Raw genomic sequence first — 26,597 nt, forward strand, 5'->3', positions numbered from 1 at the left:
TGGGTGGTTCTTGCTACAGACCAGGCTGTCCCTTCTGGCGGCGAAGACACTATATTAGCATATTTCCATGGCAACGCTCAACCAGCTAGTTATACCTGTTCTGGAAGTGTGAGATTCCTGATGAGTTCACTGCCCTGGCTCCCAGCCTCACTGCCTCAGATTAGTGTTTCCCGGGGGCCTGTTTGGAATGATGCTGTTGACCTGGGATCGGGGCTAACCCTCCCCTGAAACAATTGCTTTTAGGCTCTGTAAGCCTTCCTTTGGGATGCCACTAGGCTTACTGTTAACATTTTTAAAACATTGTCCCGAGTGTTAAGATCCTAACAAAACCTGTTTGTTAATCTTATAGATGATGTCATGCTATTTTTGAAGATGTATGACCCCAAAACGAGGAGCTTGAATTACTGTGGGCACATCTACACACCAATATCCTGTAAAATCCGTAAGTCCCTGTTGTGCCGACCTCGGAGCTGGTTTTGTTAACGTGCTGGCACGTTACAGCCTCGGATTCTTTGTTTTCTTGAACCCAGGTGATTTGCTCCCGGTTATGTGCGACAGAGCGGGATTTACCCAGGACACTAGCCTTATCCTCTATGAGGTTTGGACGGCGTGTTTTTCCGTAATCCGCGTATCTTGGGTGGTTGGGGGAGGGCTGTCTTTGTTCGTTTTGCTGGCCCTGAGTTCACTGTTCTGTGAAGTGTGCGGCTCAGTGGTGGGGGCCTCGGGTGGTGTGGAAGGAAAATGACTTTCCCTCATTTAGGCCCAGTGATTATTATGTTTTTATGGATATTAGTATTTACTTAGCATTTCGCTTATGAAAAATGTAGGGCTGAGAGTACTGAATATGCAGAAAGTGCAGGCAGTGTCTGGCCGTATTACACATAAGCAGATGTTGAATTGTAACCGTTCATCTCTTTTCCTGTAGGAAGTTAAACCGAATTTAACAGAGAGAATTCAGGACTATGACGTGTCTCTTGATAAAGCCCTCGATGAACTAATGGATGGTGACATTATAGTGTTCCAGAAGTATGTACTTTTTGAAGGACTTTTATCACTTTGTATGGGCGTTGAGGTTTTTCCATAAGCCCTAGAACCAGGAGACAAAATTGCATCTAGACCCCAAGTTAAATTTGTATCTGAGATTGTGGATAGAGGCCGACCTTCTCTTGGTTTGGGGATGATGGGCAGTGAGCCTCTTCCTCATTTAATGCTTTATTTCCGAAGAAACGGCGTAGAGCAGGGTAACTCTTAACGGGGTGGCAGACGTCTTTACGGAACTGCACGATGGTTTTCCTTCCCTTAAAGCGTGAGGTTCCCCCGTGTGCACCTGCGTGGATAATCCGTTCAAATCGGTGTGCATTTAAAACCCTTGGGGCTGCTGGGCTGCTGTCGTGGCCCCTGGTCTGAAAGTAGCCTTTTCCCCTGCTCTTGAAGACTTCTGTTTGGAGGGCCAGGCAGTAAATAACCTAGACTTGGCGACTCCCCAGCCCTGCTGCTGGAGCCCGAGAGTGGTCGCCCGTCCCGTCCGCTTCTGGTCAGAGAGGAGGCTCTGCTTTGAGGTGCTTGACCCCGAGTCCACTGTTACTTCTGTATTGAGACGAGGGGCAGAAGGCAGTCAGCACTAGCACTGAGCCGGCTCAGGGCACCCCTCCTGTGCCATCCTGGCTGCTGACCGGGGTGCCCGGGACAGACTGTGGCACCCTAAAATGCGAGTCAGGATTTATGTCAACACCAATTTTTGTCTGTGTCACTGTGGTTTGGGAGATGATGCCTTTTTTTTTTTTTTTTTCCCCCCTTTTAACCAATACCCCTGGCCTGGACTTTGATTTAGTCTTCAAACTGTTTTTTTCCTCCCACTAGGGATGACCCTGAAAATGATAACAGTGAATTACCCACTGCAAAAGAATATTTCAGAGACCTCTACCACCGTGTTGATGTCATTTTCTGTGATAAAACAATCCCTAATGATCCTGGATTTGTGGTTACATTATCAAATCGAATGAATTATTTTCAGGTATTTGATAAATGCTCTTTTCCCTTCGTATTCTACAGCAGAAAGACCCAAGTTTTTAAAACAGCGCTTGTTGAAGGCTATTGGATTTGGTTCTGGAGGGAGGGCCTCAGCCCTGCTATGAGGAAGTTCTTGATTGAGGGGCTTGGCCCTGGGCCAGCGGCTGTTCTTTCCCGAGGCCCACCCCGCCCTGTTCCCCCCACACCCTCCCACATCTGCCCCGCATCCCTTATATCCACCGCACCCCACGCTGCACCCATCCGACCCTGCACCCACCCCGGCATAATTGGGTTTCAGAGATGATAGTCTTAACAGCATCTTTGCTTCAATTACAACATGCCATTGGAAAATAAACCTGTAGACCTCACCATTAAAAGTTAAGAGCTCGGGGCGCCCGGCTGGCTCAGTTGGAAGAACAAGTGGTTCTTGGTCTCAGGGTCAGGAGTTCGAGCCCCGTATTAGGTGTAGAGTTTACTCAAATAAACATACCAAGAAAAAAGGTGAAAGACCCTGTAACAGCTAACTTCACCAGTGTGCTGCCCCCATGAGGGCACACTGGGGAGTATCATTTATTCCTGGTAGGTGTCAAAGGTTCAGGCCGTTTAAGTTCAGGCTGTTTGTTTCATACTTGTGTAAAAACATCAGGTAAATGGCGTCATTGGTAAGGTTTATACGCAATTCTCAGTTCGTCCCTGAAGGAGACTTCCTTTCTGTCTGTGGGCCCCTTCCCTCCTCCCAGGTTGCAAAGACAGTGGCACAGAGGCTCAACACCGACCCCATGCTGCTCCAGTTTTTCAAGTCTCAAGGGTAAGCCTCGGTCGCTCGCTGTTCTGTCTGTCCCGCATGCCGTCCCTAGTCCGTCCAGACATCGTGGAACTAACTCTGATAGGTTAACACCTGACATGCCCTCACTTAGTTTCCGATACAGTCGTCCGCACGCACGTCCTGACCACACTCCTCCCGGACGTCAGACTAATTGGCGGCCTCGTCCAAAGCCAGACTCACTGTAGATACGTTGTCAGCACATCTCCCGCGCGTCCGGCCGGGCTGCCCCAGCCAGACTTGTGCGTGCCAGTGGGACAGCCAGAGGGACGTGGGCCTCAGGAAATGGGAGTATTAAGGGATGCCCCGTGCCAGGCCCAAGTTCAGGTGTAGGCGGAAGGCCAGTGGTTTGCTTTTACTCACACTCACGGGGATTTGGTGTAGGTAAATAATCAACAAGGCATTTGTTTATGTGCTGTTTTCTTGTGCAGTTATAGGGACGGCCCAGGTAATCCTCTTAGACATAATTATGAAGGGACTTTAAGAGATCTCCTACAGTTCTTCAAGCCTAGACAACCTAAGAAACTTTACTATCAGCAGGTATGAGCCCGAATTCATGTAAGTGGGTCATGAAGAGAAGGTTTGGGTTTCGTGGAAGCACATCTGACGGTCTCTCTTTTCTTACCAGCTGAAGATGAAAATCACAGACTTCGAAAACAGACGAAGTTTTAAGTGTATATGGTTAAACAGCCAATTTAGGGAAGAGGTAGGTTTTTCTTAACGGTAGGAAGTTTTACTTTTATTGGCGTTTAATGTTTCTGTCTGTCTAGCCCTCGAAAACTAAAACCACAAAGGGAAGGTGTCAGAGGCCCTCAGTCCCCTCCAGCCACGATGACTGGAGCATTTTCAGTCGGGGCTCTAGCTGCTTGGCCCCAGGCAGTATCTTTCTGGAACCCCGGCTGCCTCTGGGCCTCCTCAGGTGGGGCGGGTGCCGGGGTCTGCCATTGCTGAGGCTGGTGCTGCACGGAAGGCAGGCCCAGCCCGCCTGCACGTGGTGGTTCTAGAAAGTCTGGCCCTGCTTGGACCCTGGTGTTTTCGCCTTTGTAGCTCCACCAGTCTTGAAGGCGCATGTAGGCCCCGTGCTGTACGCGTGTTCCTCTGGTGGAATTGACAGGCTGAGATACTCGGCTCCTCCTCTGGGCCTTGTCTGGGCTGTCTGTCTGTCACGTCACCATGCTGGATCCGGCAGGCAGGGGAGGGGGGTGGCTTTCCGTGGGGTTTCCTGAGGAGCTGTCCTGTGAAGGACGACCTTTCTGCATCAGCGTTGTTTCCTAAACTCCTCTCGGGTCCTGAACACCTCTGGGGTGGGGTGGGCATCTCCGGTTTGGGCCGGTGGGCAGAATTCACGCATCTGGAGCCCTTGGGGTGGGGCATCGGTGATGCGGTGGGAAGCTAGAGACGGCAGAACGTCCCTTGCCGTTCTTCCTTCCTCGAGCACCATGGACGCGTTGTGGCAGACCTCTTCCGTTTTCTTGAAAGCATCGATTTCCTCCATCCTTTCCTAGGAAATAACACTATATCCCGACAAGCACGGGTGTGTCCGGGACCTGCTGGAAGAATGTAAAAAGGCTGTCGAGCTCGGGGAGAAAGCGTCAGGGAAACTTAGGCAAGTATTTCCTGAAGCTGCCGGCGGGCCGCGGGGGCGTCACCAGGGCACCCGACACTGGGACCCGCGCGCACAGTGCTGCACACCGGCTTTCAGCCCGTCTTCTGTGGCAGTTCATAGACCCTTCATAATGGGACCCCCCTCCCCCCCCCCCGCCTTTTTCTTTTGAGAGCAAGAGAGAGCACGAGTGAGGGGCAGAGAGAGAGAAAGAAGTGGGGCCCACATGGGGCTTGTGCTCACCCGATGTGGGACTCGAACTCCTAAACCGTGAGATCATGATCTGAGCCGAAGTCAGATGTTTAACCACTGAGCCATATTTTCTTCTTTCCCTGTCTCCTGATTATTACTAAGCTTAGGAAGAACTTGAGATTCAGGTGGAAAAGCCACTCGGTAAGGAAAGGATGCAAATAGAGGATCAGCCAAAACTGCTGTTGGTTGTGCGTGAGGAATCAGGGCGCTTCTGAGCCACGTAGCCGGTATTCAGGCTGAAGTCAGAGGCCCCCGATTGGCGAGCAGTGTTCATTTCAGAGTTGACCGTTCTTACCATGGGGCCGGACAGGCGCTCACAGGACATAACAGCCCTTGGGGCTACTTGGTTCCTGGAACGTTTGCTCAGTGATGTTAATAAAAGAATGAGATCTTTATTCTCTAACGAGCTAGAGGGAGAAAGAGCGCAAGTCTGGCCCCATTTGGAACCATTGCGGGAAAGATGTGCCCGGTTTGGGGAGACTTGGTGTCCCTCTCCGTGCCCAAATGCAGCTGCATCCCCTCCAGCCGGAGCATCCCCCTCGGCCTTTTCTTGAACCACACACTCCAGGGGGACCACTGACTAGTATTTTGTGCCGTGTTCCTTGAGGACGCCTGCTTTGGACATTCCCAGTCTCTAACAAGGAAAACCATAAGCAAATGTTGATAGCTTCGTAATAAAGAATTTCTAGGAGAACTCATCAGCCCCTTTTCTCCCGTGGATTGGTGTGGCTCACTCCCTGCTCCCCCCCTCCCCCCGTTTTGTGCAGGCTGCTAGAAATCGTAAGCTACAAGATTATCGGTGTGCACCAAGAAGATGAGCTGTTAGAATGCTTATCTCCGGCAACGAGTAGAACGTTTCGAATAGAGGTAATGGGCCCTCGTGGGTGCGGGGCGGGGTCGTGGGGCGGTGGGACGGCCGCTGGCGGTGGATGCTGCTTCAGTTTTGTCTGCGCGTTGGAAGAAGTGAGCCCTGCAGTTGATTTTGTTCTTCCGGCTGCTGAGAAGTTAACGTTGCGTTGTAAGAAAGTACACAGAATGTGCTTTTTCACGGTAGTCGTGGGCAGTGTGTACAGCTCGGCTTCCGGAAATCCGTTGGCGCGTTGAGCGGCCCTCCCTGCCCGTCACACTTGCCTGGTGGCCCACTCTGCTGAGACGCTGTCCCTTCACGTGCAGCTCCGCCCTCCCCCCCGCCTGCCCTCCCCTCGGGGGCTGGCCTCTACGTGCCCGTCCACAGGGGATCCTAGGGGAATTGTCCCCAGATGGGAATTCTCAATGTGGGCCCCCAGGCAGGTCTGCTCAGAAACTCTGGCTCCCTGCTGAGTGTGGAGCAGCTGAAGTGTCCACAGTGACCAGTCGCACGCACTTTGGTCGCTGGAACCTCAGAGTTTCCTGCCGGCGCAGAGACCCCTTCCAGCTCTGAGCTCCCCTGGTTCTGATGAGACCCAGACACAGCGCTGGGCGGGCGTGGGACCCCGCTTCCTTGATGGGCAGTGAGGCGGGCAGACGCAGTGTGTGTCCGCGTGGACTGCACTGCCCGGCTCAGTGTGCGCCCCCGCCCCCCACCCCGCGTCCCAGGAAATCCCTCTGGACCAGGTGGACATAGACAAGGAGAGCGAGATGCTCGTCACCGTGGCGCACTTCCACAAGGAGGTGTTCGGGACGTTCGGGATTCCGTTTCTGCTGAGGATCCACCAGGTGAGGCCGGGGAGGTAGGCTGAGGGCCACCGCCAGACGTGAGATCCCGCGGCGCCACGCCGGGGCTCCCGCCGCGGGGGAGTGCGCACACGTGTCCTTTACCCTTCGTAGGGCGAGCATTTCAGAGAAGTCATGAAGCGGATTCAGAGTCTGCTGGACATCCAGGAAAAGGAGTTTGAAAAGGTAGGCAGGACTCCCGGGCCGCACGCCGAAATCCTGGCTCCCGCAGCGGCCGGACTTTGGCCGGAGGGGGGGGTTTGCTGGCCCCCAGGGCTCACGGAGGAGCGGCCCTTCTGTCTTTCAGTTCAAATTTGCCATTGTGATGATGGGCCGACACCAGTACATCAATGAGGATGAGTATGAAGTGAACCTGAAAGACTTTGAGCCCCAGCCTGGTAAGAGCCCTCCCGTGGTCAGAGACGCGGGCGGCCCTGGGTCCCAGTTCCTTCTGCGAGGCAGGGAGGCACAGCGCGTGACCCATGGGTTCCTCTAAGACGCATTCAGGGTTGGCATGTCGGTGGCTCTCCAGCGTGTGCTGGGAAGTGGGGGGGGAGGGGGGCATTGCGCTGGGTTCGGCCCGCTTCCTCGCTGTCTAGCCTCAGCCCTCAGCCCTGTGTCTCTCTCTCCGCCAGGTAACATGTCTCACCCTCGGCCTTGGCTAGGGCTTGACCACTTCAACAAAGCCCCAAAGAGGAGTCGCTACACCTACCTGGAAAAGGCCATTAAAATCCATAACTGACTTCCTCACCCGGTGCGTGCGAGGCGAGGGGCCGTGCGTGGGTGTGTGCCCCTTTTTAACAGCCTAGAACTTTGGTACACGCGCACCATCTGAAGTCTTCAGCAAGAGGATTTGCTGCTGATGTTAATTTTATTTTGTTGAGGCTGTTCCGTTTGGCTTCTCTGTATCTATTGACTGCCCTTTTTGAGCAAAATGAAGGTGTTTTTATAAAGCTTGGATGCCAATGAGAGTTATTTTATGGTAACCACAGCGCAAGGCAACCGTCAGCGTAACGGGGGAGAAGAGGTGAGGGCCACGCGGCTCCGGCTCGAGGCCTCTGGGCTGTGTCCAGTCGGCAGAGGCCTGCCCGGCTGCCTTCCTGGGGTCGCGGGCGCCAGCCCTGCAGCTGGTCTTACGTTGAGGCTCGTCTGACGTTTTCCCCTCAGTTCTACTTTCCAACCTTTTGTGTGCATCTGTAAAGGCAAAACCGAGAAACTCACAACCTAATAAATAGAGCTCTTTCCTTCACTGCGTGTACTGTCCCCCTTCCTCGGTCCCCCTCCCCCGCCCCCCGCTGCCCGGGTCTCTCGGTAAACGCGTCTCAGTCCGTCAGCCGCTACCGTCCTTCAGCCCGTGTGCAGCGTGGACGCCCCCGAGTGTGAGCACGGTCCTGGCGGACGGCCCGGGCCCCTTTGGTTCGCTTGAAAACGCTGTTTGATACAATTGAGGTGTCAGGCGTGCTGCCTGTGGGCAGACTGACTCCACCATCTCAGCAGTTCATACAAGCAGGTGAAAGAATTCTCAGTAGAGTTTCCTCGGAACGGAACAGACGGAACAAGAAAAGGAGAGCCTTTTAGCAAAGAGGGCATGCTCACTAGTGGTCAGTACGCTGTTGACTTTGTAAAAAAAAAAAAAAAAACGAAAAAAAAAACAAAAGAAAAACAAAAAAAACGAAAAAAACAGAGAAATGAAATTGTATATTTAATGAGTGAACATGTATAATTCACCGCTGGGAGGAGGTGACTTTTTGTTGGGTGCATCTAAGTGACTCTTCACTGATGTGGATATTCATTGTGTGTAGTTTTATTTCAGTCCCAGCCTCGTTTCCTCTTATTTTGGAGCTAATGCCGGCTGCGTGTCTAGTTTTGAGTGCAGTAAAATAGAATCAGCAGATCACACTTATTTTTCATCCTTTCCCAGGATTTTCCTTTCTTTCTGTAGCATCAGTGTATACCAACTCTTCCTGTATATTGCCTTTTTGCTGGAAAATGTTGTATGTTGAATAAAATTTTCTATAAAAACTGGAAATCGGTGAGTGACGTGCAGGTCGAGGGGAGACTTCTGCTCCCCCTGGAGGTCTGTGTTCCCCCTGCTGTCGGGGTTGCTCGTGGATAGTCCTGGTCATCCGGGGGTTGGATTTCGCCTCTTCCAGGTCATGGTCAAGCTCGAGCAGTGGAAGGTTTCCCGGGAGGAAACCGTTGCCCACATCTGAGGACCAGAAGCATGCCGGAGCCAGCCCGGCATGACTTTGTCTGCAGGTTTCCATGGCCCCGTGCGCGTCTCCGCCCCCCGGGACCTGCCCCCTCCTCGCCCTGAGAGAGTGGAATCTGGGCAGGCCGGCGAGGCTTTTTCAGCGTGTGCTTGACTCCGAGCATGAAAGAGTTGGTCTTTTGTTTGAGGTTTGGCCGTGGGTTGGCTCTAGTAGGATAGCTGGATCGGTGTTCTCCCTTAAGTTACCGAGGGACTGCCTGTCAGAAAGACTGGCGATGTGGACATACGCTACGCTTTTGCCTCTCCGTTCCCTCCGAGCTGCAGGGTTCGGCGTCTGAGCTCCTGAAACTGATTTGGGGGCACGGGGTGGAAGCCAGCCTTTCAAACAGCTCACTCTAAGCCCCGAGGACGTTCCCATCTATTGGCAGCCATCAGAGTTCGCAGAAGGATGGGTCCCTTGGGAACCATAATGCGACCGGAACGAGGGGCATGGCCATCGCACGTGACCCGTACGCGGGAGCCGTGTGCAGAGAAAAATTCGAGCGTCCCAGCGTACGGCGCGTGCCGTTTTCTGTAGCGGCTGTTCTTTGTAGGCAGCCATGGCCTTCCCGCTGGGGGACCAGTCGCCTTTCTCTAAGAACTTCCAAGTCTGCTGCCTCGGGGACCCCCGCTTCCAGCAGGAAGGGGTGCGCGTCTCCTGCGTGTTGCCAGAGCGGTAAAAAGCGGAGTCTTGTGTGCACGGCGCTGAGAGGTGGGGCTTTGGGGCTTTGGTGCGTGATACCATGCTGGGGTGAGGCCCCCCGCAGCGTGAGTCCGTCAGGGTGGGGGAGCCCAGACCGGATCCCTGGGATTGCGTGGTGGATCCTCGTCCGGGGCTCCCCCCCCTGCACGGCTCTGTTCTTGTTCAGAGGCACGCGGTCGCGGTCTGCTTGTTTAGGATGGGGACACATGAGCGTCGTGCTGGAGTCCCCAGCGAGAAGCCGCGGCGTGGGAGAAGATGGCTCCGGGGGCCCCGTGGTGGTCTCGGGGACAGTTACTGAGCTCTGCTGCTGGAGCCTGGTAGCAGCCTCGTGCCATACCTGAGCAGGTGAGCGCGGCGGCATCCGGGGCACGAGTCCAGGGGGGAAGGAGCCGTCGGGGGAGAGGCCGCGTGAGCACGAGCCCGGGGCCAGGCCTTGCCTGAAAACACTGCCAACGTGGACACGCACCTTGGACGTCAGCACGCCGGAACCAAGGGCCCCATGGACTTCTGTGTGGGGCTCCCGCCTTTCCCTCCGCCTTGCCGTTTCTGTCCTGGCCCGGCCCGGCAGAAGGTTCTGTGTGTGGCCCAGAGGGGTAGCCGCAGCCACGCATCCCTGCCGGATGCCCGAGATGTGCCGAAGCAGCTGAGGGGGCGGATTCGTAATTTCACTTAAGTAGCCGCGTGTGGCCAAGCGTCTACCTTGTTGGAGAAAGCCGCTCTAAGCCGATTTTCCTCCCGTTCGTTAGGGGTCGTTCCGGTGACTGGCTCACGCGGAGCCTGGACTTAACGTAGAAAACCGTGGCAGGTTTTTCTGGCCTTTTCTTGCTGGATCCATTTACCGGATGGGAGCAAAGTCAAAGACCAAGCTTCCTGAGGCCTTTGCCTTGTCGCCGGGGGAAGCAGAGCCTGTGTGGACCCGTCCTTCCCGCCTTTATTTTTGAGTGAGGCTTTGAAGCCAGGCCCTCCGGGGTTTTAAGAGCGGTCCGGGCAAGACGCAGGGAGGGCCCCCACGTGTCTGACCCACCGAAGGATGGGTGGATCCAGGAGTGGGCCTGCGGGTGCTGACGCCGCGATCTGGCCGCAGTCGGTTCATGTTCACAGACGTGATCGGATGTTGGGAGGGAAAGCCACACCCCAGCCCCCACAGTGCTCATCTGCCCGCTTTGCCGGCACCGAAGAGCCTGTCACTTCAGGCTCGCTTTGCAAAGGCCGCCTTGCATCAGGCAGGCGGCACAGACGCGTTTGAGGCACGTCTGCGGCCGCTTTCAGCCTGCGGCCTCTCCACACCACCACCGCCCCTGGCCCTCCTTGCCCCTGCGCGCACAGCACGACTTCGCCTGGGTGCCCGCGCCCCCCCCCCCCCAAAGTGCTCCAGGCTCCCTCCTGACTAAGGCCAAGAAGCCCCACGCCCTGCGGCCTGGTCCTGGGATAAGGCGGGGCGGGGGGGGGGGGTCCCCGTCCCGTCTCTGGGCTTTAGCCTTGATTGGGGGCGAAAGAAGCTAAGAAAACTCAGGCGCTCTTGTAACGACCCTCACCGTTGACTGTGCGCTGCTGCCTCTGGGCCGCCCGGAGTAGCCAGGGGACTTCGACAGTTTGTGCCACCTGGCTGGGCTCTGGGCTTGCCTGCTGGAGGGCTGGCCTCACGACCCAGACTCCGCCGGCCTCAGCGTCCTGCTTTCCAGGCCCTCCCAGCTGGCCGTCCTGGGTGGAAGGAGTGGGGCTGTGGGATCCCAGGCCGGGGCCTCCCTCTGAGCCCGGGGCCTCCCTCTGAGCCCGGGGCCCTCCCAGCCATGCCGCCCAGGTGGCCCTCCGGGAACGGTGTGCCCTGGGAGAGTGAGGCCTCCGGGCCCCACACCCCAGCCTGACCTTCAGCGAGATCTCGGAACAGGAGCGTGGCTGGGGGGGCTCCCGTTAAGGCGGCGAGTGTGGAGGCCCTGGGAACACGGGGCCAGTGGGGAGAGGTGAGGCGCAGTCACACAGCACTTAGCCCAACGGTTGCTGGAGGGTGCCGTGCGGCTGGACCCTCATAGGTTTGGTTTTTATTTTTTTTTAACATTTATTCATTTTTGAGACTGAGAGAGACCTGAGCATGAGCGGGGGAGGGGCAGAGAGGGAAGACCCAGAATCCCAAGCAGGCTCCAGGCTCTGAGCCGTCAGCACAGAGCCCGACGCGGGGGCTCGAACTCACAGACCGCAAGATCATGCATGACCTGCACCGAGTTGGATGCCCAACCGACTGAGCCACCCAGGGGTCCCTCATAGGTTTTAAAAGAAGTCGGAAAGTCTGGATTTTCATCGTGAGTCTGCCAGTCAAGTCCCTGAACGACATTTCCTTATGGTGGGCAGGCAGTCTGAGTCGGAAAGGACCGGAGGCTGGTCTATGATGTCACAGTCGGGAGGCGGCCGGAGTCGTGCGGGACCTCGAGGGCATCCCGGGGACCCACCACCTTTAAAGAAAAGTACTGTGGGGGCTGAGCCATGCTGACGGAGGAGGCCCGAACACCGGCACCCTCTGACGCACCGCGAGCAGTGTGTTTGCCACGAGAGGTGCCTGTCCTGGGACTGATGCTCCCGTCGGGACCCATCTGGGAATCACAGTCAAAACCAGCAAGTGCCCCGGTGATCGTGGAATCCGTAGAATCGGAACAAGGGCCTCGAGGCGAGTTCACCAGATGCATCTGGTTCTGGCTCAAGACGGGTCTTGGCTTCCTCAGCAGAGCCAGGCGCACCGGTGACCATCCCCATGTGGCTTGGGTGCCTCCGCGCCGGTGCAGAGCTCTCCCCAGAACCGGAGATTGGCTCGGTCCCGGTGAAGACGTCCCCTGGGTACTGGCCGCCGGGAGGCCTGCCCTGGCCTCTCAGGGATCATGTCCTGCCGTGTTTGAACTGGCACGGTCTCCTTCAGGTGTGGACCCAGGTGGGTGGCCACCTGTGTTGTCTACCTGGGCCTCTCTGTCTCCCCGGGTTCACCTGGCACCCCTGTCCCGGCTTGCTGTATCACAGATAATAGACTGGCTCTTGGGTCCAGGGGGCCTATTGGGTCCGATGCTTCAGCTTTTTTTTTTTTTTTTTTTAATGTTTATTATTTTTGAGAAAGAGAGCACGAGCAGGGGAGGGTCAGAGAGAGAGGGAGACCCAGAATCCGAAGCAGGCTCCAGGCTCTGAACTGTCAGCACAGAGTCCGACGCAGGGCTCGAACTCACGGACTGTGAGATCATGACCTGAGCCGAAGTTGGATGCGTAACCGACTGAGCCACCCAGGCGCCCCAGATGCTTTGGCTTCTAACCCTCAACGCCTTGCTAAGATGGGTCCATTTAGGTGTTGAAATGGAGGCTCCCGGCCCCGTAGCTAGCACTGAGGCGGAGGTTGGTGCTCTCCCTGGTTCTCCAGAGCATCTGGGGTGTGGGCGGAAAGCCACCTTCCCCTGGCATCTTCAGGGGGCTGACATTCAGATCCAGAGAAATCTGTCCCAGCCGGCTACATGCAGAGGGCTCTCCCCTGACCTTGTGAGGCTTCCGGGAACTTCTCTGCCTGCTGACTGGTAAACTGCTCTACACACACACACACACACACACACACACACACACACACACACACACACACCTCCATACCTTTTCAGGGAGCCGGGCCCTGCTGCCTCCAGTTCCTGGAGCAGGGGGACCCTCCTGCCTGGGCTTCCGCATCTATAGGATGCGGGGGGGGGGGAGGGGGGACACTGCCCTCCCAGGGGAGGGTGAGCATCACAGCAAATTTAGTGCCTATTTATTTAAGTAATCTCTATGCCCAACATGGGGCTTGAAGTCACGACCCTGAGATCAGGAGTCTCAGTTCTGACTGAGCCAGCCAGGCACCTGGTTTTCTTTCTTTTCTGTCTCCTAATTCTCCTGCATTCTTCCCCCCTTCTGTAGGAAATTCATTTAATTGAAAAGGTGGGTGAATAGCATTCATCTTGTTTTGCAAAATAAAAATCCCTTAGGGGGCGCCTGTAGAGATTACTTAAAAAATCTTTAAAAACAAAAAAATTCTCTTAGTTTCCTCCCCTCCCCCCCAGGGTTTCCCCTCCCCCCCACCTCATCCCCAGCAGACCCCATGTTAACTCAGGGGGGATCCTGGTCCTTGTCAGCTTGGGGCCTTTTAATGTCCCAAGCGTTGGCCAAATTCTCCTGGATGTACGAGGCTGTGGATAATGGGGAGTGAGGTGTTCCCCCCACCCTGCCCCCAGCTGGAGGTACAGAGATGTTTTCAGATGCTGAAGCTTGAGCTGAGGGGAAGGGGCCGGGAGAGCAGGAGGTACCATGCCGAGGTCTCTGAGGGGTCTGAACGGCAGGCAGGGAGCCTGAGAACCTGGTGTGGGGAGTCCCGCTCCCCACGATTCATTCATTTGTCCAATGCTGACCCAGCCCCCTAGCTGTTCCAGGAGGACAGAGGGCAGGCGCCTTCACCCCCTCCCTGGGACAGGAGGGACCCCAGCAGGACAGACGCGAGCAGGCAGAAGTCACTCGGTGGACGTTTATTTGGTGGACCTTCACAGGCGGTGGTAGCAGAAGAGCTCTTGGTGGCACACGGGGCACGTGTGCTTCACGTCCATCAAGCTGTCCATACAGAAGGGGAGGAAGCAGCAGCCCAGGAAGCACCTGCAGCCTCAGGAGCAGCGGGGTGTGGGCCAGAGGCCCCCTCCCCGCGCCCCATCCCCCCAAGCCCAGCAGGCCCCGCCCCGCTGATGCCCAGCCCCCCCCCCCCCCCCCCACAGGAGGCCACTCACCCAAACACAAAAAGACCTGTACACAGCAGCCAGGTGAGAACCCCTGGGACCGGGGTGGTCACTGTTATGATGCGGTTCCCACAGTAGTGGCATATGGACTGTACCGGGATGGCAGGGCCCATCCTAGGCATTCTGGTGAACAGAGCTGGGGGCGGGGGGTGGGGGGCCGGGGGCGCGGCGCAGCTCAGACCGTGGCCCTCTCCTGGCACTCCTGCAGCCTCTCCGTGCTCCCCTGCACGCCCAAGACCCCAGGGTGGGCTCCAGCTCCCTCTCCCTACCCCGTTTCCCCCACCCCTGCTCCTGCTGGCCTGCAGGGCTCAGGGGCCTCTCGCTGGTCAGGAGAGACCCAGGGAATTTGGAAGCATCTCTAGGTTTAAACTGGGCCCCTTCAGCTCAGTGAGCTACCCAGGATAGCATACTCATCGAGCCCCTTTAAGGGGCGTCTGTTGGATGCTCTCAGTCAAAAGCTTTGATGCCCTGGTGAAGACGATACAATCCAGAATCTACCTGCTGGCGTTCTTGTGTCGTCCTCTCGCGTTTGCACAGCGGGGCCAAAAAATGTGTTTAGCTATTTAAGCCCTGCAACCACGTCCGCAGTCTCGGGTGTGCGGAGAAAGGGGGGCTTGGGTGGTGGCTGAGTTTGTGGTTAAGAAAACAATTCCCGTGAGCTTTAGTGTCCTGGCCAAAGGCTCAGGGTCTGGTCTGCAGCGGTGAGGAGGGGCTTAGGGCTCTGGGGTCCCGGGTGGGTGAGGGGTGCTGGGATTTGGAATGGACGGAGACCCGATGTGCGGGATGCAGAATCCCCGGTTTGGAACAGAGCTAAGGAAAGCGCTGTGGCTAGAATGGGTGTCCCTACGGGCCTTTCCATTCTGCCCACTGGGAATGTGCAGAACAACCCTGCAGCTCCTGACCCTTTGAGACCTTTCTCGAGTATTCTGCATTCCTTAACGGGCTTGTGTAAAAACCCCCTGAAGCCCAGGCCCTACCCTGGGCAGGGGCCACCTTCCGCTTCTCTGGCTGCGGCCGGGGGCTCGCACTGCGGAGTCCAGGAGGTTTGCCCCATAAGCCTGCCCTGAGCGCCCACTGCAGACCAGCCCCTGCGCCACTCATTCATGTTGGAGAGGAGGGGCTACGGCCAGCCCTGGGGGGTCACACGGCTCCCGGGGGGCAGCGGAGAAGGACTTTCAGAGGAGGTGCTGTTGGGGCAGAGTCTCGAAGAGTGGGGCAGGGCAGCCTGAGCCCAGGAAAACCGAAGGGGAAGGAACAGAGGTACTCACCCGGGTGAATGGCCGGGGGGCCTTGGACATATATTGGAGAAGGCCCTTGAACTCTTGGAGGCCAAGGACCAGGAGGAGGAGGGGGACGAGGACGAGGAGGCTCTTCGGGAGAGAGGAAGGAAACACAGCCTCAGACCCAAAGTCCCGCCACTTGCCAGGCGCTGAGCTGACAAGGTGGCCAGCCTGCCAGCCTGAGGGTATCACCCATTTTACAGGAGGGAAAGCCGAGGCCTGGAGGAACGAATGCCAAGGCTTGCATAGCGTAGATGGAGCAGCTGAGGTTTGAACACAGACATTTTGGACCCCAACTGTGTCCTCATGTCCTAGAATGAAAGATCTTCCGGGAGGCAGTACCAGGAAACAGGACATAAAAAGAGCACGGGGCCCATGATCTCTTTAAAAGAAACAAAACATCGAGCATTTGTTGTTTACGTGTCAAACTGTGTGCCAGACGTTTTACACACCTGGCTCCATGGATTCTAGCGAAAACACTAGGGACGTAACCGTGTGGTATTACTCCAATTTTGCAGATGTGGACACTAGGCTCAGAGAGGTTAACCAACTTGCCTGAGGTCCCCCAGCAAGCAGGTATGTGAATTGAGGATGCCCACCTCCCAAGGAGGAAGGAGCTCCAAGGCTCCAAGAGTGGCAGCGTTTCATTTGCTCCATCCCAGAAGGACAGTTGGGGCCACAGCCCCCTCGCATTCCTCCCAGCCTTCGTTCCCTCCTGCCCCACAAGGGGACTGTCATGCCGTGTGGATGTGCAGCTTGCCCCCCCCCCACCCCTCCCAGCTCCCAGTGGTGAGCCCTATGCCAGCCCTGGAGTCAGGTGCAAGGCTGTCTGGACAGGGAATTCTGGGATCTGGAAACCCAGTGTGTGGTCCGGGAGGTGGGCGGATGAGAGCCCCATAATCGTAATGACTGTGTGGTCAACGGATGGGGATCCACATGTGTCTCTATGGGGAACCATGGGGACCTGCCCCTCCCAGGTGAGGGGCCTCGTGGGCATAATCGGAGCTGCCTGGGATCCCCCACCCCCACCCTGTGCCTCTTCCCACAATGGGGGTGGCCAGGAAAGAGGAAGCCGCTCTCCGTTTTTTGCCCTCAAGTCTAGACTCTTGGGAACAGGAAGAGATTTCATACCCATCCGGTACCCCCAGGTGTCCCACCTGAGGCTGGTCTTAGTACCCATTTTACAGGTGAGGAAACTCAAGGCCAGAAAAGAAGTATGCAGCCTGGGGCTGCCCGCTGCCTGGTTGACACTCACCTGACCCAGCTGAGTTAGCAGCCGTCAGCCCTACACCGGCCATCCCTTAATCCTCTCAGCCGCTTTCCAGACGGAAAACGGATCCAGAGAGATTGGTGACTTAGCCCAAACCTCATCAGCAGAGCCGGGACCCCCCCACCCTGCCGCCCCATCCAGTCTGGGTTGTGTCCGGCCACGGGGGTGGGGCAGGGGATGGGAGGGACAGGCCGCACCTGATACCAGAGAGTCATTCGGCTTCTTTCTTGGCTTCTTTTTAACACTTTAAGAGAGGGCACAGGATGTCGGGAGGCCCCGATTTGTCCCCATTGGGTCACACGGTCCCCGAGTTGGTGGGGGACAGCAGGATGTGCCGGTGGAGTACTGGATTCAGCCCCCAACTAGGCAAGGGGACCCCCAGTCTCCTCTCCTGCTTCCCATGGGCGCCAAAGTCAACTGGTCACCGGGATGGCGGCGGGGGGGGGGGGACCTCTCACCCTGGGGATGGTTCCATCTTGGTGTCCGGGACGTGTTTTGTTCTAGCAACGGTATCCCAGCAGCGGCGGGTTCCAAGCTCTGAGCAGCGGAGCGCATATCTGGAGTCCCCATGGCGAGGCCTGGGTGCCCTTGGGCCAGAGTGCCTGCCTGCCTGGTGCCTCTCCCAGGGCTGGCTCAGGTGGAACAGCCATTGTGATGTGCATCCTCACAGGGGCCAGAGGCGTGGGCTCTGTATGCCCTCCCTGCAGGAGGAGGGGGGTTCTCCCGTGGCCCCGCCTGAGGATCCTTTGGAGGCAACCCTTCTCCCACTGTCCTTCTCGGGTTGAGCTGAAACCAGCCCTGGGTTCTTGAGGGCAGGGGTGTGGGGACCAATCTGGAGCCTTAAAAATATGAATCTAGGCTGGGCTGCACCTGGTGGCTCAGTCCGTTAAGCGTCCGACTTCGGCTCAGGTCACGATATCCCAATTGTTGAGGTCAAGCCCCGCGTCGGGCTCTGTGCTGACAGCTCAGAGCCTGGAGCCCGCTTCGGATTCTGTGTCTCCCTCTCTCTCTGCCCCTCCCCTGCTCGTGCTCTCTTTCTCAAAAATAAATAAGCATTAAAAAAAAAGAAATGGGAAAGGATGTATATAATTTCCAAGATGAAGTGAAGGAGCAATTTTTTAAATTCTTTGAAAAAAATTTTTCTTAATGTTTATTTATTTTTGAGAGAATAAGAGACAGAGTGTGAGCAGAGGAGGGGCAGAGACAGAAGGAGACACAGAATCTGAAGGAGGCTCCAGGCTCTGAGCTGTCAGCACAGGGCCTGACATGGGGTTCAAACATACAAACCACGAGTTCATGACCTGTGCCGAAGTTGGACACTTAACCAACTGAGCCATGCAGGCACCCCGATTCTTTTTTGTTTGTTTGTTTAATGTTTATTTTTGAGAGACAGAGACAGAGCTAGCGGGGGAAGGGCAGAGAGAGGAGGCGCAGAATCTGAAGCAGGCTCCAGGCTCCGAGCTGTCAGCACAGAGCCCGACGCGGGGCTCAAACTCATGAACTGCGAGATCATGACCTGAGCCAAAGTTGGATTCTTAACGGACTGAGCCACCCAGGTGCCCCAGAACAATTTTTTTAAAAACTAAAGGTTGTTATTGAGGGAGATGGGGTGGAAGCACTTTCTCTTTAAATAAGCCTTGCTTTATAGGTTTGACTTTGGAACCATATCATTATTGTTACTAGTGTAAAAGGAAGCACATGCAAAAGAAAAAAGCAACACCGAAAAACGGAAAGCAACGGAAAACAAACAAATGTGACTATATATCAAGACTTCTTCCACGGGACACAGAGCACAAGCCATAAAGGGAAAACTTGAAAGACCCGCTTCATCAAAGCACCGGCTCTTCAAAAGGGGAAGAAAAAATGCTTAGCCACAGGCAGGAAGACAGTATTTGCAGTACAGGTATCCAGACTGTAAAAGAACTCCAACTACTTTATTCTACTTTATTTTACTGTATTTTCTATTTTATTTTATTTTATTTTATTTTATTTTATTTTATTTTATGTTTATTTTTGAGAGAGAGAGAGAGAGAGAGAGAGAGAGAGAGAGAGAGAGAGAGCGCGCAAGCTGGGGAGGGGCAGAGCGAGAGGGGGACACAGAATCCAAAGCAGGTCCCAGGCTCTGAACTGTCAGCACAGAGCCGGACGCGGGGCTCAGACTCACAAATGGTGAGATCGTGACCCGAGATTCTTGAAACCTCCAGTTCCTGGGCCACCTGCCCAGGTGCCTGGTCTCCTTTGCCTCCACTTGGTGACAGCCCACCGTCACCTCTCCTGTGCTCCGGGGCGGGGTCGGGGGCACGTCCCGGAGCCTGTCCACACCCCTGTATGTATTGGCGTCTGAGATTTGATGTTTGCTGCATCCCCCAGCACCCGGCACGCAGAAGGTGCTCAATTAATATAGGTTGAATGTGCGAATGAACGAACGAATGAACGAACGAATGAACGAGCTGTGCGCTCTAGTCACCCAGCCCACCCCGCGTGACTTAAAATCCTCCGGATAGTCCACCCCAAGAAACAGAGTCTGTGTATAGAGTTGAGGTTACACATCTCCGGATGGGGTTGGGGACAGCCTCGTTCTCTGGGAATTTTGAGGGTGGCGGTGCCCCTCACGGCAGGGTTGGGATCCGGGCTGGGGCCCTCTTGAGGGTCAATCAGCGAGGCAGCTGAGGGGCAGTGCTCTCCAGGGGGTGGGGGGGAAATTGCGACCACCGCCACCAGGGGGCAGCACCAGGTTGCACGAGTCAGCCTGGCTTCCTCCCTCTGGATCTCCGGGGCTAGGATTTGGGGCTTGTGGGGTGCCCCTGAGGCTGCTCTGGTGCCGCGGGCTCCTGTCCAGACCAGGCTGGAAAGAGAGACGAGCATGAGAGAGGGCCTGAGGCCAGCCGAGGCCACACAGAAGGCTGTGGTGGAGCTGGCATAGACCCCAGTCTCTGGCACGGATACACAGGGTCCCACAGGGGAGCCCGGAGGCCTGGCTGGGCTCCTCGGGAACCTCTCTGTGGGGATCACTTCTCCACTAGACTCAGGGCTCTCGGACAACTGGTGTTGTTTGTCTGGTTCCAAACTTTGCATCTCCAAAATGAGGGCTGCCATAGGAGAGGAAGTGGTTAAAGTGTGGGCTCTGTCACTCGCCGTTGTGTGACCCCAGGCAGGCATCTGCACCTCTCTGCAAAGTGGGTGTGATGATAACCCTTGCTGCCAAGAGAGTTCGGGAAATTTCATGAGACAGTTTTTTTACCTTGTTGGCTGATCCCTGGTGCATGCCTACTTTCTGTTCTGTTCCATCCTGCCCCGGGGCATTTGTGCTTGCCCTTCCTGCCCCCCCCACCCCCCAATGCTCTTCCCATGAGCTACCCCATGGCTCATCAACATCATCAAACTCTCAGTTCACAAGCCGTTCCTCATGGAAGGCTGCTGTGGACCCCTGCCAGAGCACCCAGCCACCCTCTACCATAACCACCTGGTTCAACTTTTATTTATTTATTTTAATCAGTTACTTTTATTTTATTTTTTATTTTTATTTAAAAAAATGTTTTATAACGTTTATTTACTTTTGAGACAGAGAGAGAGAGCATGAACAGGGGAGGGGCAGAGAGAGAGGGAGACACAGAATGTGAAGCAGGCTCCAGGCTCTGAGCCATCAGCCCAGAGCCCGACGCGGGGCTCGAACTCACGGACCGCAAGATCTTGACCTGAGCCGAAGTCGGACGCTTAACCGACTGAGCCACCCAGGTGCCCCAGCGTTTATTTACTTTTGAGACAGAGAGAGAACATGAACGGGGGAGGGTCAGAGAGAGGGAGACACAGAATCTGAAACAGGCTCCAGGCTCTGAGCTGTCAGCACAGAGCCCGACGCGGGGCTCGAACTCACGAACTGTGAGATCATGACCTGAGCTGAAGTCGGACGCTTAGCTGACTGAGCCACCCAGGCACCCCAACATGGTTCGATTTTGACGACAGTTACCTCTGTCTGGAATTAACAGGTTCGTGTATTAGTTTACTTGATTATTGTGTTTTGCTCCTAAAATGTCAGCTCTGTGAGAGCCCAGACCTCATCAGTTTTGTTCACATGTGTCCCCGAGAGCCTACCACAGTGCCTGGGACACAGTAGATGCTTAATCGAGATTTGTTGCAGGAAAAATGAACGAATGAAAGAAATCTGTGTGAAGTCCTTAGCTCTGTGCCTGGCATATTGAAAGCTTGCAATGAGTTAGCAATTAGTAATATTAGTAAGCAAGACAATAATACATTAAATCAGCAGAGTCATAAAAGCCAAGGTGGGAGGCAGGCCATCCTAGGAACATATGAGCCTGGAGTTTTGGCAGCTGAGGGTCCAGGGAGCCCCACCCCCTGCCTCCACTGAGGTCCTCCCCCGCTGTGTGACCCTGGGCATCTCACTCCCCCTCTCTGGGCTATGCTATCTTCTTGAGCAATAAGGCTTTGCAGCTGGGGCTGCTTAAAGGAAACAGGCAATGGGACTCCCCCCATCTGCTTCCTGCCCAGCCTCTCTTCCCAGAAGGGCTCCGAGGTGATGAGGTGACAAGAAAGGAATCTGGAGGAATGAGTTCTAACTGTCATTCTTGTGCAAGTGTGGGGCGGGGCTTTCCCTGGAGCTCCCCCTGACTCCATCTGTTGGGTGGTGGGGAGCCTGCAGCCCTGGGCGGGGACTTGCTGGGTCAAACTGGGGCACCCCCTAACCTCTCTGGGCTGACTTTCCAGCTGTGCCACTTCCCTGCCGCCCTCTTCCGCCCAGGCTGTGGTGAGCTGGGGGCTGGAAGAGTGTGAGGTGGGGTGCACCCCAAGCCCCGTTCCCTACTTGGGCGAGGAAAGGAAAGCGGCAGGAGGGGGGTGGTTCTTGTGCCCTGGGCACCCAGGAAGGTCCTCTCACTGATCAGTGGGGACCCAGATGAGGGAGTGACACGGTTACTTCTTCCCTGGTGGCTGCCACCCATCCCCTGTCCTCAGAACTCTGGGACAGAGCCCCCCCCCCCCCCCCCGAGGCCTGCCTGGAGGAGGAGAGGGGGACTTTCTAGATGGAGAAGAGCCCTGGGAGCTGTGGTTCCGCACCCTTCCATCCGTGCGGACTTGTGTTGGGGTGGTGGGGGGTGCTGGCGTAGCTGTGCTGTGGGTCTTGTGTGGTCAGGGGGTGTGCTCATCGGCACAGGGTGTGTGTGGTGCAGGCTTGCACGTGGACGTCTCTGTGTGTGTGCGTCCCTGCCTCTCAGGTGGGCTGTGTGTGTGGGACTTGTCATGTCTGGGTGTCTGTGTGTGTCTAGGTGGGAGGGGTGCGTGGCCTGGGTATCCGGGTGTGTGGGGTGTTCGCACAGGTGGCTCCTGGGTCCGTCTTTTCCTCCTTCAGCCCGCGGGCTTGGCCAGCCTACTTGGACCTCGTGCTTTCAGCCTCAAGAGCTGCCTGAGGGGCTCAGTCCCTTCCCTGGGCTCCCCACCCAACCCCTTCTCCACTCTAGGCTCTCCTGGTGCCATTTTACAGAAGGGGAAATCGAGTTATCTGTCGGGCCCCTCATCCTGGACACATCTTGTTCCCTCCCATCACATGGCAGCTGCCCCTGTTTCTTCAACGTGTTTATTGAGCACCTACTATAAGTCAGACATAAAAACCATGGGACGCAGATAAGGTACCTGCCCTGGGAAGCTCACATTTTAGCGGGACCACACTTGGTTCAGGGTGGGCAGAGGTGGGCACCTCTTCTGAGGCATAATGACTAGAAAGAGGCAGCATGGGAAGATGTGGGGTAAGACAGTTCCCAGCTGAGGGAACAGCATGTGCAAAGGCCCTGGGGGGCCCATTAAGGCCGCAGTGGAGTGAGCAGAGCTTGGGCAGGGAGTGCTGAGATCCAATGCATGTTATAAGACCTCCTGGGGCTGCTGCACAGAGGGGCAGTGGCTGGAGGCAGACCAAGGACAGGGAAGTGACTCTCCAGAAAGTAGTGCCCCAAAAGAGACAAAGAGCACCAGGCAGGGAGGAGCTGGTGTTCCCACAGCCCAAGTTCCCATCCCTGCTCTAGCCCGGGGAGACCCCTCTCGGGGACGCAGACTGGGGCGACACATCCTGGGGAGGGGACTTCAGTCTAAGTCACCTAGGGAATGAGCACCTTGGGGTGTGACACAGCAATGTCCAAATCTTGGCCTGTCCAGGTACTGCTGCGTGATCTTGGGTAAGTCGCATTGCTGATCTGAGCCTCATTTCCCCGTCCCCAGAGCGTGTTCTTCTGGGTTGTGACGAGGGTTTCAGAAGTCAGCCTGTGCTGGTCTTCAGAGCTGAAGGTGTCCAGTGTGCCTGGCACATTGTAGGGGGCAGAACTGGGTGGCTATTGTCATTGCTAAGGGCGACACCTAGATTTAAGCAAGTGGTGTTTTAAAAAGCAAGTAACAATAATCATAATAATTCTCTGGGGGCGCCGGGGTGGCTCAGTCGGTTGAGCGTCCGACTCTTGATTCCGGCTCAGGTCATGACCTCGTGGCTCATGAGACTGAGCCCCACGTTGGGCTCTGCGCTGACAGCTCGGAGCCTGTTTGGGATTCTCTCTCCTCCTCTCTCTCTGCTCCTCCCCCACTCGTGTGCACTCTCTCACTCTCTCTCAAATAAACAAACATTTAGGCACGCCTGGGTAGCTCAGTTGGTTAAGCATCTTGATTTCGGCTCAGGCGATTATCTCCTGGTTTGTGAGTCTGAGCCTCACATCAGGCTCTGTGCTGACAGTGCTTGGGATTGATTCTCTCTCTCTCTCCGCCCCTCCCCCATTCGCTATCACTCTCTCAAAATAAACATTTAAAAACAAACAAACATTAAAAAAATAATTCTCACAACGTGCCTAAGCATTCATGCACTCTCTCACTTTAACACGGCAACCTTATCGAGAGACGTGCTGACATTGTCCCCATTTTACAGATGAAAAAACCGAGGCGCCAAGAGAGGGGACCCGCTGAGGGGTGAAGCATGTGGAGACACCCAATCCTTAGGGCCTCCAGACCTGCTGTATCCACCCCAGACGTATCCCCTGCCGTCGTCTTTTCCATGACACATGTGCCTCCAACTTGGTGATGCTCCTTACTGGAGTTTTCTTATGTTAAGTCAATCTGAAGTGCTACAGCACATGAGTCTGGGTTTCGTTAAAAGAGCAACAGGGAGTTACTGAAGGGTTTTGAGCAGGGGCAGGACCACCTGGTGACAGAGACTCTCTCCCTGACCAGACTTCAGCTGGGCTCCTCTGAGCCTTCGGCTCGCCTGGGCACAAGCTGGAGCTTCCCACCCTGTCCCTGTAAGAGTCCAGTTTTGGCAAGAATGCTGACAAGTTGGTTTAGCCAGCATTCCCTGCCCTCTAGGTCTGACCAAATTCCTCATCCCCTGCCTCCTCCCAGGGGATGTGTGACCGGCAAGAATCCTGCCAGGCCAGCTTAGCCAGACCCCGCCCCCCCTTCCCCCTGCTATTTCCTCCTAGTAGTCTTGCACTCCCGGACCCTGCTCTGTGGCTACACATCTTCTCCTCCCTGTATGTGGACGTGAGCCCCATCTCTCTCCCTGAATGCAAACCCCACTGCAGGGGCCCCTGTCCCTATCGCGACAGTGCTGAACAAAGTCCGTCTTACCATTTCAGCAAGGGTCAGAAATAATTTTTTTTTTTTTAGCAACAGTCAGATTTATACTTTTGAAAGCTCACTCTGGCTGCTGCACAGAAAACAAGCGAGGTCACGGATATTAGGGGAGGCATGAGGCAGGGGAGGAGGCCACTGCTTCTGGTGAGACAGTAGAGGTCCAAGTCATGGTGGGAAGGAATGGGGGGCAGATGGGTGGACAGTTATACTTTGGGGGGAGGAGTCTCCCTCTCATCCCTGCTTTTAGACCTTACCAGGCTGCTGTCACTCTTAAAGTGAAGCTCTGTAATTGAGACCCATCCACTTAGCCCCCTCTGGCTCTGGCCATGTCACTTCCGTCCACGTCGCTTCTCGTGTCCTAGCCCCACCACACCCTGTCTCAGGGCCTGTCTCAGGGCCTTTGCACGTGTGCTAACCTTTCTCAGGAATGTCCTTTCCTTTGTCTACTCAATTCCTGGTCTTCCAGAAGACCCCAGGTCAACCAGCACTTTCCAGAGAAGACTCTCCTGGCTTCTCCAGCATGATGGCTGTCCCTGCTATGGATACAGCGGGACTTTATACCATTGTGGTTACTGGTTTAACATCTGCTTCCCCTAATTAGACTGTAACCCTCTGGGGGACAGGGGGTGGCAGGACAGGACCAACATGAGTTTTGTTTAGTCTAGGGCTTAGAACAGAGCTCATGTGCAATAACTATTTGTCACATGGCTGGACGGATGATTGGTCTTTATTGGGTGGAAAAGTTAGGCCAGATCTTCTCATCTGTTGCTGGCTCAAGTCTGGCCACTAGGCTGGTGCCATGAGATGGGGCCATGATAGTGGGCTGATGTCTCTGGTTGCAGGAGGCTCAAGCCGTGGCAAGTTGGGAGAGAGAATTTCTCCACGGACCCGTCTTCTCTGATAGGGCCAAGGGCAGGGCACTCACTGAGCCAGGGATGCTTATCCAGCCCACCACCCGACACCCTACCTTATCAACCTGCCTGCCATCCCTCTGGAGGAGGCACCTCCTCCAGGGCGGGAACTGGGTGGGCACTTTTTACTCTGGATGCTCAGCACCGCAAAGGGAGGCCTGGCACCGATGATACCCAGTGAATGACTGCAGACGGGAACTGCACCAAACTCAGGTGTGGGATTCTCAGAGGCTGGGGTGCCCGGGGGACTCAGTTGGTTAAGCACCCAATGCTTGCTTTTGGTTCAGGTCATGACCTCCCGTTCTTGAGTTCGAGCCCTGGATCAGGCTCTGCACCGACAGTGCTGAGCCTGCTTGGGATTCTCTCTCCCTCTCTCTCTCTCTCTCTCTCTCTCTCTCTCTCTCTCTGCCCCTCCCCCAATGGTGTTGTTTCTCTCTCAAAATAAATAAACTTAAAAAAAATAAAAATTAAAAAAATTCTGTGGTTAGTTGAGGAGGAAAAGGCTGTTCCTGATGCCATAACAAAACACCAGACTGGTGGCATAAGCAACAGAAAGTGACTTCTCACGTTTTTGGAACCTGGGAAGTCCAAGTTCAGAATGCCCGAGATTTGGTTCCTGGTGGAGGACCCTCTTCCTGGCTTGGGGACAGCTGTATTCTTGCTGTGTCCTCAGTGGTGTCTTTGCACGTGGGGAGGGGAAAAGAGGGAGAGATTGAGAGGCAAGCAGAGCTGGTGGGCTTCAGCAGGGACCCAAGTGCCACTTCCAGCCCTGGGACTATAGGCCCAGGACAGTTAAGGGGTTCCCTCCCTGCCCCTCCACCAACCTGAGCCACGGTCCAGGGCTGGGCTGGCTTTTAGGGGCTTCTCTTGCAGAGACTTGCAGTGGCCAGGCAGGGGACGGGGTGTGCTCACCTATCTCCATGCCTCAGTTTCCTCTCCTGTAAAAGGACAGTATTGTCAATTTTCTGCAGACACAGAGGACTCAAGGAGGGAAGGCAAATTAAGAACAAGAGAACAAATGAACAGTTTCCCCCCTTTTTTTTCCCCCTTTCTTTTCCTCCCTTCCGTTCTACCTCTCTTTTTATTCGTTCTCATCGTTCCTGGAGCTCTTTTTCTCCGCTGAAACGGAGGCGCCGCGGGCCTTGCGGATTCTGGAGCAGAGGTCCGCTGGGCCCGGACCTGCCGCGGGTTGTTAGGGGAGGGACCTGAACGGGACCTCCACTTTTCAGGGGAATGTTCCGACCGTAGGTGCAGCACGGGCGGGCATCCTCCCGGCTCCACCGCGGGACGAGGGGCCGCGGTCCCCTCCCCGAGCCCGGCGACCCGCGCTCCCGCCAGTCCGGCGCGCGGACACAAAGGTCCCGTCGGGGCTGGCCCCGCGCGCCCCGCCCCCTGGCCGTCGGGCGCCCCGGC

The 26,597-nt window shown here is 55.8% G+C and overlaps 2 protein-coding genes and 1 long non-coding RNA gene across 9 annotated transcripts in view; 1 reads left to right on the top strand and 2 right to left on the bottom strand.

Annotated features, from left to right (window-relative positions):
- Nucleotides 1-8,409, top strand: part of USP7 (ubiquitin specific peptidase 7) — a 65,494-nt gene extending 57,085 nt beyond the window's left edge. For all 3 annotated transcript variants that reach the window (XM_023246944.2, XM_019820971.2, XM_003998879.6), the window contains 13 exons: nucleotides 350-442; nucleotides 531-598; nucleotides 926-1,026; nucleotides 1,861-2,014; nucleotides 2,751-2,818; nucleotides 3,265-3,373; nucleotides 3,462-3,539; nucleotides 4,339-4,439; nucleotides 5,456-5,555; nucleotides 6,264-6,383; nucleotides 6,495-6,566; nucleotides 6,688-6,778; nucleotides 7,016-8,409. In XM_023246944.2, coding sequence (XP_023102712.1) covers nucleotides 350-442; nucleotides 531-598; nucleotides 926-1,026; nucleotides 1,861-2,014; nucleotides 2,751-2,818; nucleotides 3,265-3,373; nucleotides 3,462-3,539; nucleotides 4,339-4,439; nucleotides 5,456-5,555; nucleotides 6,264-6,383; nucleotides 6,495-6,566; nucleotides 6,688-6,778; nucleotides 7,016-7,122 — 1,262 coding nt within the window. In that variant the 3' untranslated portion in view covers nucleotides 7,123-8,409. The remainder of the gene's footprint in view (nucleotides 1-349; nucleotides 443-530; nucleotides 599-925; nucleotides 1,027-1,860; nucleotides 2,015-2,750; nucleotides 2,819-3,264; nucleotides 3,374-3,461; nucleotides 3,540-4,338; nucleotides 4,440-5,455; nucleotides 5,556-6,263; nucleotides 6,384-6,494; nucleotides 6,567-6,687; nucleotides 6,779-7,015) is intronic.
- Nucleotides 8,410-13,830: 5,421 nt separating this feature from the next.
- Nucleotides 13,831-17,548, bottom strand: LITAFD (LITAF domain containing). Of its 3 annotated transcripts, none has more exons than XM_019820978.3 (4): nucleotides 17,115-17,548; nucleotides 15,375-15,476; nucleotides 14,114-14,242; nucleotides 13,831-13,969 (listed from the first exon to the last, which is right to left on the bottom strand). In XM_019820978.3, the coding sequence occupies exons 1-4, from the start codon at nucleotides 17,224-17,226 to the stop codon at nucleotides 13,923-13,925; spliced, it is 390 nt and encodes a 129-aa protein (XP_019676537.3). In that variant the 5' UTR covers nucleotides 17,227-17,548; the 3' UTR covers nucleotides 13,831-13,922. The 3 variants fall into 3 exon arrangements, with proteins under 3 accessions (XP_019676537.3, XP_023102581.2, XP_019676536.3); XM_023246813.2 differs by having other exon boundaries at nucleotides 13,831-13,927; nucleotides 14,098-14,242; XM_019820977.3 differs by having other exon boundaries at nucleotides 14,098-14,242; nucleotides 17,115-17,499.
- Nucleotides 17,549-22,227: 4,679 nt separating this feature from the next.
- On the bottom strand, nucleotides 22,228-26,573 carry LOC102899358. Of its 3 annotated transcripts, none has more exons than XR_442164.5 (4): nucleotides 26,258-26,567; nucleotides 26,009-26,122; nucleotides 25,752-25,863; nucleotides 22,228-23,013 (listed from the first exon to the last, which is right to left on the bottom strand). It is a non-coding gene; the product is annotated as an uncharacterized LOC102899358 (long non-coding RNA). The 3 variants fall into 3 exon arrangements; XR_006591041.1 differs by lacking the exon at nucleotides 22,228-23,013 and adding an exon at nucleotides 24,983-25,170 and having other exon boundaries at nucleotides 26,258-26,573; XR_002739008.2 differs by lacking the exon at nucleotides 22,228-23,013 and having other exon boundaries at nucleotides 25,669-25,863; nucleotides 26,258-26,560.
- Nucleotides 26,574-26,597: the final 24 nt, after the last annotated feature.

The sequence above is a fragment of the Felis catus genome, chromosome E3 (genome assembly GCF_018350175.1).
Source record: "Felis catus isolate Fca126 chromosome E3, F.catus_Fca126_mat1.0, whole genome shotgun sequence".
NCBI lineage: Eukaryota > Metazoa > Chordata > Mammalia > Carnivora > Felidae > Felis > Felis catus.